Here is a 10,986-nt window from a genome sequence, read left to right on the forward strand (position 1 = left end):
AATTGGATGTCGCCTTGCTTCAATTTTCCACACAGATGATGGTCAACTGGATGACTATCAGTGGAGCGGCGCTTTAGTGGCTGCTCCGACAAACAGCAGAAAATCTGTTTTGCAATAAACTGTTACAGCTCTAAACACAGCCTTTGCCAGCTTACAAGTGACATACAAGAAAACACTTGCAATGGATAAATAATGCACTGCATTTAACTTGGTTCTATTTTTTTTTTTCCAAACATGAAATTACTGTAAAATGAAACAAAAGTCTCTAATTTCAGGTCACATATAAGTTAGGGGTCCAATTCTCACTATTAACTATGACTTTTGCCCCAAACTCATAATTTGCTGCTTCTTAATGGTTTGTAAGGTAATTGTTAAGTTTCGGGGGATCTAAAATATGGTCATGCAGAATAAGGCATTCAAATGTGCTTTATAAGTACTAATACATATGCTAGTAATAGCAATTGGTTAATAGTGAGAATTGGTCCCTAAACTAATGTTACCTAATTTTACTAACTTTTGTGGCACTAGGTTACCAATTAAGCTGTCATTTGATAAACATTAGTTAACTACATTAAATGTTAACTAATGGTGGACAAACATTCTACACAGCATTCATAAATCTTAGCTCCTGTTAATCTCAGTATTTATTAATATATTTTTCAAATCAAAAATTGGATCATTAGTTAACGCACTAACAAGAACATTCTTATTAAAGCTGCAGTCTGTAAGTTTTGCCTCTGTCGCCATCTATGTTTGAAAACCTGGAATTGCAGCCTCTTGCTGAATTATCTTCCGTGCGCAGGGTTGTGATCCGGTGTTGTGCCCATTTTCGACCCCTGCCAAATTATTACCCCCTCTCGTTGAAATCGCTACCTGATTGCGTAATCCTAACCCCTCCCCCACACCTAACCCTAAACCTACCGATACTAGAGGGAGTAGTAATCTGGCGGGGGTCAGAATTGGGCACAACACCGGCACGGCTCCAGCACGGATGAATCAAATGTTTTGAGGTGAATGTGTGGCAGCCTACATCTTGGAATAAATGACCCAAATAAGAATTTTCACCATATATTGCCATCTGAACAATTAACAAGTCTGCCACATTTGTTCTGACCAACTGAGGAAAAAAGCATTACAATAAAACCCGCTACCAACAATAATTAATTTAAATATAATGATCGGTTAGCTCATATCACATCTAACCGTGCAAATTATAATTGTTATACTTTAATCTCAAATTATTAATGATAACATCAACATTGCGTGACGAGTATAGTGTGTATTAGTGTGTAGATTTCAATTTCTATACAGTCTAATCGTCTAATTGTCCTGCCATTCGAATTTCATATTAAGAAATTCTTTTAACCCAAAAAGCAAACTATGCTCCCTTCGAACTTGTTTTCTTTAAAATACAAATCTTGTGTAATCCCAGGCTATCTGTAATCAGAAGCACATTTAAAACTGGAATATAATATAATTTCATTCACATGTGTTTCATAAACACATAATCCCTTCTAGATTACAATCCGCCATCAAAATGACACATTTAATTATTCTAGCTGCTGTGAGATAAGGCTATAAATGACCAACCACCTGCAGGATCCTCACATGTGATATAGTCTAAAAGCCAGGACAACTTCTTTATGTTTACAGACGTGACGTAACGACGCTGTGCCATGCTCGAATTTCCCATGAAAACCTACCCGTACCACTCAAATGAGAAAACATTATTATAACCTAACCGTTGTGAATCGGGCTACAGTAAGGTGATAGTTTTGAACACTGGCTGGTTATGTTCTTGCTCAATTATTGATTTTCAGATCATTTTTAACCAAAAAAAAGTTACAGACTGCAGCTTTAACTACAATTAACAATGGTTAAATGCTGCAACGATCAGTGTCATTCGAGCGATTCGAAAGCATCAGGATCGTCTGCTCTCTAGATCTCACTGTACTTTGATGTCACACACACTGATCGGTCTACAGCGCTGCTTCAAGTCGAACACAAGTCTTATAGTGTTGAGAAAGGGGCCATGCTCAGTGGCTCGATTGCATCATTGAGTCCTGATTTAGCCCCGCCCAAAAAATCCTGATCCCGAAAATGGTGAAAAACTGTTTAACGTCTAACTCCACAATCAACTAGTACGTAGTTCACAGTCTTTGTAACATGTTTCAGCAATGCATTTCTAACATTTATAATGTGTTTACAAACAATTCTCAGAATTGACTTTACACGGACTTTAAAGAACTTGAACTATTCTGTTTTGCAAATCCTTTTTTTTTTTATTGATCTTAGGAAATATTCTAATAATTTGAGATGCTGGACTATTGACTTCAAAATTCAAACTAAAAACTTGTTTTACTTTACATGCAACGGAAATAAATGAAAGTTTCACTTTTTGAAATGTTACAAAAAAAATTAATTTTTTGACGATATTCTAATTTTTTTGAGATGCACCTGTGTGTGTGTATGCATTTAGTTTTTAGTAACCTTTTTATAATAACCCTGGTAACAATATATTGTTCGCTGTTAGTTAATGTAATAACTAATGTTAACAAATGAGAACTTCTTGTAAATTGTTACCAACTTTAGAAGTTAGTTTGTCTGAGATAATCAAAAGAAAACCAGTTAACATTAAACAGTGCACTGCTGAATCATGTTTGTTTTTGCTTTCAGAAGCCAAAAAACGGTGGAAACATTTTCCGCATGTCTCCTCCATTTTGTGTAATTCAGCAGTAAACAGTGATGTTCATTCCAGAGGAAACACCACAACTGTTCATGGTTGGCTGTTTTAGGGACCGTCGTACCGGATGCACAACCCCTTATCCACATGTCCCAGACTGTTATTATTACGGGGTGTTGAGGGGTGACTTTATTACAAGCTTGCTCCAATGAGACAGCCTACATATTTATCTGGCTTTAAGAACACAAACAGTTCCAATCCTCTCCTCACTTTAACAGATTTTCAAGCTCCAGATGTGCAGGGCATTAAGGAAGTGTCTCACAGCACTGAGAGGATGCATTCACACAATGTAAAAGTCAACAAGAAATCAAACCTGATACCGTTTACTCTCTTAAAACACATTCCTGGACTTATTGTGCAAGATTCAGTGTGTTATTCACTAATTAAATCACTTACTCCTCCTCTAAAACAACTTTCCTTTTTGGCTGACGTCATCGAGGCCACTTAGGTTTCAACCAATAGGAGCCAGATGTATCCTTTTCTGCTATTGATCACTCACTTTTCACAATCTAATAAGCTCTTAATGAATGAAATCAAGTCTCACACTTTATTTTTTATTAATTAATTAATTAATTTAGTCCATCCCGTTTCACTTATAAATATATGTTTTAATAAACAGCAATGAGGATTTATGCATCCTAAACAAATCAAAATCTTCGTTTACATTAAAGCAGCCAGTCTATTAATTGGAGATATGCTCTGCAATAGACCAAAAAATGGATACACAGCCAAAACAAACAAATTTAAAGCTTAACCTTTATGCAACAGAATAACATGTAGACAATACTATAGAAAGAGTTCATCATTCATCTTCATTTTAACTAAGTCGTATAGATTACATCCGATATGTAATGATCCCTCTGATTATATTCTCATCTGTCTGCAATTACTAGGGTTGGGTACCGAACTCGGTACTTTTAAGGGTACGGAGAGAATTGCGTCGGTACTACCGAGTACCGATTCACATTAAATCATTCGGTACTTGAGAACGCATTTGGGCGCATACGAGAGACACCCTGTGACATGATGTCCCTGCAACTCTTTAAAACACAACACAGGGCAAACCGAAATGTGCTTACATTTCTAGGGTCATATATGGTTTCCGCGAAAACATGGACAGGATGGCGGAGTCCATTCATAAAAACGGAATTTACTCTATAGCGCGGAATTACACGGAATTCGTCAATTTGTGGATGAATAGAAGAAGGTCTGTCACTTAATTTGAATAGCTATATAAACTAGTGTATGTGAATATTAAAACGCAAAAAGACGGTTTAAATATGAATCCTGCATGTTCCGCTAGCCTCGGTATGTATGAATGGCGGAGCGCGGTTTTGTTTACTACACAAATACTGAAGCACACGTGAACTCGCGGTGATTTTCGGCCTCTGCATCTCACATGAACTTACAGGCTGTAAGAGTCACTTCATGAGAATTTGACCATTTCATTTGAGAAAACTAGCATCATATCATACTGTATACACACAGAAACTTTACGGCAACCCGTCAAAATAAAAGTGCGGTTTAACATGTAACAGAAATATCTTACTCTATTACTTTTGTACAGTATAATGTACGTCTTTATATATTCCATTTACTCATTAATAAAAAAAAAGCAATTAAAGGATACAAATAATTACAACCACATTAACCACTTAATTGTAGAAAAAAATACAATTATTATTAAAACTTTTTTTAAAGGAATATTCACACATTTTTTTTTCCCTTTATTAATTTTAAGTAGAGGTAAGTAGACCTCTGTTTTTTTGCCAAAAAATAAAATGGTTTCATTTTCATTTCATTAAAAAATAAATAAATGTTTCATGCCTTCATCTGATTATCAGAAAAAATAAAACAGAATTTCTGGAAGAAAAAAAAAAAAAAAAAAAAAATTGTAGGGCCCTATTGTTCAAAATGTTGAAATTGAGAGTTTTGGACTTATTTTTTCACTGAAATAAATGTTTTTGTTGTTACACAGAGTAAAGTACCGAAAAAAGGTACCGTTGGGTACTAGTACCGAATTACAGGTACCGATACCGGTTCAAATGTGAACGGTACTCAACCAATTACCGTTGTTTTTGTTTTATTCTTTGCATTTTCAATCTGGGAGACTTTAATTGCAGCTTTCCAAGCCTATTCCTTGTCAAAAGATGGAAGAAAAATGCCTGAGAACATTCTGAATTTTGTATTGATAAACATGCAGATGCTGCCTTGTGACTCTGATTTGTCAAGATAAATTTGAGCGTGATACTGATATTCATCTCCCAGCTGGGAGCCATTCCCCTCCCTCATGATTACAGTATGAGCCCAGGAGAATTACTGGCACACAGCTTTAACAGTACAAGTTTAACAGCTTTTACTGAGCACACTTGAGCCAACACACTAAACGAGTTGCTTTCTGAATGTAATTTGACATTTAATAAATCACATGATTCATTTAATAAAATGTATAAAATGTCTGTATTTTTGGGTCAAATAAATGCAGCATTGGTGAGCTGAAGAGACTTTCAAAAATATTAAAATCTTACTCCAAAAAGCTTAAGTTACTTGATATTCAAATATATGTTGATATTTATGTATTTGCTGTAAAGTAAAATACTTCCTTGACACTTTATTTTTCACTAAATTAAGAATATATAATTTTCATTTCTATGCACAAACAGTAATAAAACAGCAATATATAACAACATGTTATCATTTTTAAATCACATTAAAAATTCCACACTTCTGACATTTTTCTTAAAGGCCAAATAAAATCACATTAAAATAATGACACTATCCAGCAGAGTTGTGAATATATCATAAATATACATTATTTACCAATAAGTCATTTGTATGTGTCTGGTGGGCAAGAATGAGGAATAGACCTGTTGTACAGGCTCACATTTAGTGATTGGGGTGATGACCACTTGTCTGGAACAGGACATTCAATAAATTAGCATTCAAATGAGTGTCTGGCTATAGGCACCAACAGGTCTCTTGCTGGAGACAGATGGTGTAGATACAGCCTTATCTTGATTTTCTGCAAGTAAGTTGTGACCAAACAAATAATGCTAATGGAAAGCAAAGAGAGCACAAACCGGTTTACATAAATTCTAAATCGGTCCAAGTTCTTTCATCTGCAAGCCCAAATCCTCCTAAACAAATCAAAAACTCTGACTACATTAAAACAGCCAATATAATATTTGGAAATATGCTCTGCAATAGGCCTCAAAAGGAGTCTCAAAAGATGCAAATAATTACATTAAAGGTGAAGTGTGTAATCAACCTATGAATGGCGTATTGTTCTCTCTGCATGTTAAGCAATGGAAGAAAGTATTTTATTGTCAAAAAAATCTTAAACTGTTTTATTTCTTTGTTACTTGACCCGTGGATGTTGTGTTCACTATTGCCGTCAACGTGCATTTTAAGTTGAGTTGCAACCATGAAAGTCTAAGGTGATGAATAAAACTAAGGAATATATCAACGCTTTTCTGAAATCTCACGCTGCAGTCACCAGGTGTGCTTTGGGGAGGGAAGATCACTCCAGGTGTCGCTTTCAACACTTGCCTAAGAGAAACGAGCTCTACGACTGGCTCACATAAAAGACAGCTGCACACACATTACACACAAGATCCATTTACAACAGAAATAGCTATAAACTGATCCCAAGTACTAAGAGACAATGTCACTGTCGGGTGGAGATTTAGTAACTTTCCTAGAGCCATTTACAAGATATATTTAAGAAGCTGTACAGCATAAACTCCAAACATATGCGCTGCATTAAAGAAGCAACAGAGCTTTTTAAGTAATACATCTAAGTATTAAGGATTACTGAACAAGAAAAAAAATATAGTAGGGATGACTTTTTATTCAATTCATCGGGTGTTGACAGGATTTTGAGATGGGAACGTTGCACTCAAAAATGGAGGTAGATGAACGCGAGCTAGCAACTTAATTAATATTGAACTGAGAGGAACTGAAAAATTGTCTTTCCAAAGCTGCTTTACAGCATAATTTGATTTGTCTTATATTTGATTGAGTTGCTATCACTGACTCTTTTACTTGCCTGTTTAATACTGTGAAACAATCCATGTCCGATAAAGCGCAAAATAAATAAAGGTGACTTGACATCACCATTTTGATTAAAAATAAATAAATAAAAATGAATATGCATGGATGAATCATACTCATTAAGATCTATAACATGCATTCAGAAAATTTCCATTTCATGCTTACTTCAACAGGATTGATGCATTTTTAAAGTACTGACTTCCAACTTGAATACCAAAAATACAATCCAATCAAAATGCTTAAAATTGAACAACGCTGTAAACCGGGGAGCCTTTTCTAAACCTTGTTAAAAGGGTGGCACAATAAACCTGCTGACCCCACATACGCGTGTGAAGGAAAGTATTTCCCACACCAGGTTTAGAAAAGTAATTGATTTTCTGGGTCAGAGAAGGTCAAAAGAAGTAGTAGGACTCCATGCCTGGAAACACTACATTCGGTCATGACCAGCCTACATTCTATAGGAAGAAAACTTCACATGAAGCGATTGAACTGCTGAGTTTGCGAGCCATAAACACCCTCAACCTCTGCAAATAGTTCAAGCGTCTCATTCATTCATGTGCCAAACCAAGCAACTGAGACACCATGAATGAAGTTTAAGTTTGGCTATTGTAATGCGGAGACTTCCTGTACAGGGCCTGAGAACTTGACTCTGCTGAATTTTAATTACCATTCTCATTCAGTGGGACCAACTCACAAAGCTTCACCATAGTGTAAAGCAGTTATAATATCAATCTAAGGCTCCTAAAACAAGGTAACTCCTCTTTTGGAGGGCTAAAACCACTGAACGAAACAGTGACGTTTAATTTGTGCTTCTTCAAATGGCTCGTTTTGTCTCTTTCGGCATCCATTTCAACATGTTAGCAGTGTGGACGCACTTCACTGTGACCAAAACTGATGCTAAAGTAGCAAAACTGTAAAAATTGAAAATACTGAAAATTATCGAGAGGCAGCTCATTGCCAAAGAACTTCATTACAACTGGTTAGTCAACTGAGAACATGACACAGTGAAGCCAGTTACCTAAATTAAATTTAAGTTTGGGGTTTTGTCTAAATGAAAATGTAAGTTTTCAGTTGTGCCTTCTTCAAAACACAAATTAATTCACACACACCTAAATCACACCTAAATCCCCCAGGTCGAAGTCTTTGCTTTTACATGTGCTCTTCCTCTCTCTGCAAACTCAGCCACATGAAAACAGACGAAAGCACCATTCAGGCTTTCAGACATGCTTGATATCCATCTCTGAAAGACACCGTCACGTGGGCCGCTTTTCATTTAAACCCTAACAAGGCTGCACCGCCAGCCACTGATAAGAGCACAGGGGAAAACTAAACCAGTGTTAAAAAAAATACAATTATTCTGAAAAACACAGTGAATAATGTCTAAACTTAAGTGTGTAACATGTTACCAAATATTTCTAGTGTTAAGTAGCCTAATAACAGAAAAAGATCATACTAGTTCACTTGTATCTAGCCATACAAAACCACAAATGCACGATTTTTAGACATTACGGCTTCCAAACAAGACTGTATTAAGAATTTGATTTCACAATGTAGATAAGATATTGTGCATCAACTGATTGATGCGATACAGGAAACCACAGATTATTTGGAAAAACACAAACATGACAAAATTGCACTACTTTTTTTGTTCCAAGCAGCAGATATAAGAACTTACGACTGAGGTGCTGAGATGGGGGCTCAAGCATTCACAAGCATCTTTTAACAGTTTTTCAGCCTTGACTTGAAACAAACGTCGGTGCGTTGCTAGTCTGACCTGTACTAAAGTGCACGACATAAAATTTTTTGTAGGCTTCTCTTTTTAAAACAAGTTAATTTTAAGTGCCCAACAATAGGTTATGGCATTTATAATGTTACATTTCAACAGATTGTAGTTATTCGATTTCTAATTTGCATTTACACAAACCTCAGATGGGAGCAGGGTTAGGAATTGCATGCATTTTAATATTGTTATCTAGTCCAGCAACATCACAAAAAGGCATGTTAGTGTTAATATGACAAATAAGTGACCTGTCATACCCTGTTATTGTTAAGACCACCCTAACTGACTGTTTCCACTCAGTTATGTATGTTTTAATCATATAGTTCAATAATAAAAGTTTAATTTACAAAAAAAATAAATAATAATAATACCATGTGTCCTTCAAAAAAAGTTCTACTTGATTTTAAAATTAGGCTTATAATACAGTCAAACCAACAATTATTCAGACACTAGATATATTTTTTATATTTAGTTGCTAGTGCAGACACTATAGTTAATTTAGGCTATGTAAGTGAGGATAGCAAATTAAAGTAAACTGACATATTATACCCAAAAATCCTTCATACAGTGGACTATCAGTAAAATTGATTTGACACTTTGACCTGACCGTGTTTTGTTACATACCTTTCTATCAAAGTTATCTGACATTATCAGGATGAATTTGTTCTGATACAGTTTAACTCTTGAATTTTTCTCATATTTCATTACCATTTTCTAAACTAAATAAACTGTGATAATGTGAGAAATGTTGAAGGTGTTTGAATAAATCTTGGTTTGACTGTATATGTATAAACAACATATGTGGCCCTGGAGCACAAAACCAGTCATAAGTCGTAATATTTGTAGAAATAGCCAAAAATACATGGTATGGGTCAAAATTATCCATTTTTCTTTTATGCCAAAAATCAATAGGATATTAAGTAAAGATCATCTTCCATCAAGATATGTTGTAAATGTCTTACAGTAAATGTCAAAACTTAATTTTTGATTAGTAATATGCATTGTTAAGAACTTCATTTAGACTGCTATAAAGGCGATTTTCTCAATATTTTGATTTTTTTTGCACCCTCAGATTCCAGATTTTTAAATAGTTGTATCTCAGGCAAATATTGTCCTATCATAACAAACCATACATCAATGGAAAGATTATTTATTCAGCTTTCATGTGAAATTAGTTTGATCTATTTGACCTAAAAACTCACTTACAAGACTTAAAAACTAGGTTTTGTGTTTTAGATGTTTTCCAGATGGACCAGAAGGCAACAAATGGCAGGAATGACCCCTGTGATGACCGGTAAAGGGCACTGATAAGATATATAGGACTATGTTAAAAGGGTTAATGTACTGTAAAGGAGTGTGGACTTACAGTGAGACCGTTCTGTTGGGAAATGATTCGAGTGAAGGCAGCTGATGGAGCTCCATGTTGCTGCAGACCACTTTTCTGTCCAGTGTGGCCCCAGACGGAGAGCTTTTGGCCGCACTTCTGGAGCGTTCATCGTATAATTTACATTCCGTCGATCCAGCAGAGCTAGAGCCCCAGAGCAGCACTAAACCCAGTAAAAGGACACAAGTAGCTCCCACCGACATTACTTCTGCCTTCCTTGATATTCACACGGCAAGAAGAGGGGGTTACATTAGCATATAAATAGCCCAGGAAGCCTTTCGTTGGTGTTGTTTATATCTAAACACGACGAATATTCGTCAAAAGCCATCAAGCAGAAGAGACGCAGGTCAGCGCTCCTTTTAAGTCATGGTCAAAATATTGACTCGACGCAACATTAGATAAATCGATTGATCATGGTTTTGTGTTCTTCACATTAAGCAATCCTTAAAGAAACGGTCGAATATTCTCCTTTGTTTTCCATGGGATTCATTTTTACAACTCAGCATGCCCTTTCCGGTTGATTTTCCGCAGTTTCCACTGTTTTACGCGAAGGAGCGCTACTTTAAGTCGCTACATTTTCTTTGTTTCCAGTCAAAGTGGAGATCTCGCTCCTCCACCGAGAGACAGCTGCAACCATCCCAAACTCAGAAATCTGATCACAAAACTTTTCTTCTGAGCTCATCTCATTGGCGTCCAGAAGAACGCGAAAGAGTTTCTAGACGGTAGTTCTTCAAAAGAGCTCATTAAACGCGATGTATCCGCGTGCGCGACACTAAAACCATTCTTGAGAAACTGAACGCGTGAAGTTACTTCTCAGTTTGCGACTGCTCCACACAGGCTTCAATGCCGCGACGGTAAAAAAAAAACGCTTTTCGAAAGACCCAGGCGGAATGTGTAACCCAGAGCCCCGAAGCTCGACCCTCGCAGTCGGTCAGCGGAGAGACGCGTGTCGGTCAGCCGCGGAGCGCACAGACTCTGTTCGGTTCTGAGCCTCGGGCTCCATGTTCCACTTCCTCCCGTGACGTC

At 36.3% G+C, this 10,986-nt stretch overlaps 1 protein-coding gene across 1 annotated transcript in view; it reads right to left on the reverse strand.

Annotated features, from left to right (window-relative positions):
• Nucleotides 1-10,986, reverse strand: part of LOC306874437 (adhesion G protein-coupled receptor A3-like) — a 49,522-nt gene extending 38,536 nt beyond the window's left edge. The window contains exon 1 of the mRNA XM_079424485.1: nt 9,943-10,986. Coding sequence (XP_079280611.1) covers nt 9,943-10,163 — 221 coding nt within the window. The 5' untranslated portion in view covers nt 10,164-10,986. The remainder of the gene's footprint in view (nt 1-9,942) is intronic.

Source organism: Barbus barbus, assembly GCF_936440315.1.
Source record: "Barbus barbus genome assembly, chromosome: 1".
NCBI lineage: Eukaryota > Metazoa > Chordata > Actinopteri > Cypriniformes > Cyprinidae > Barbus > Barbus barbus.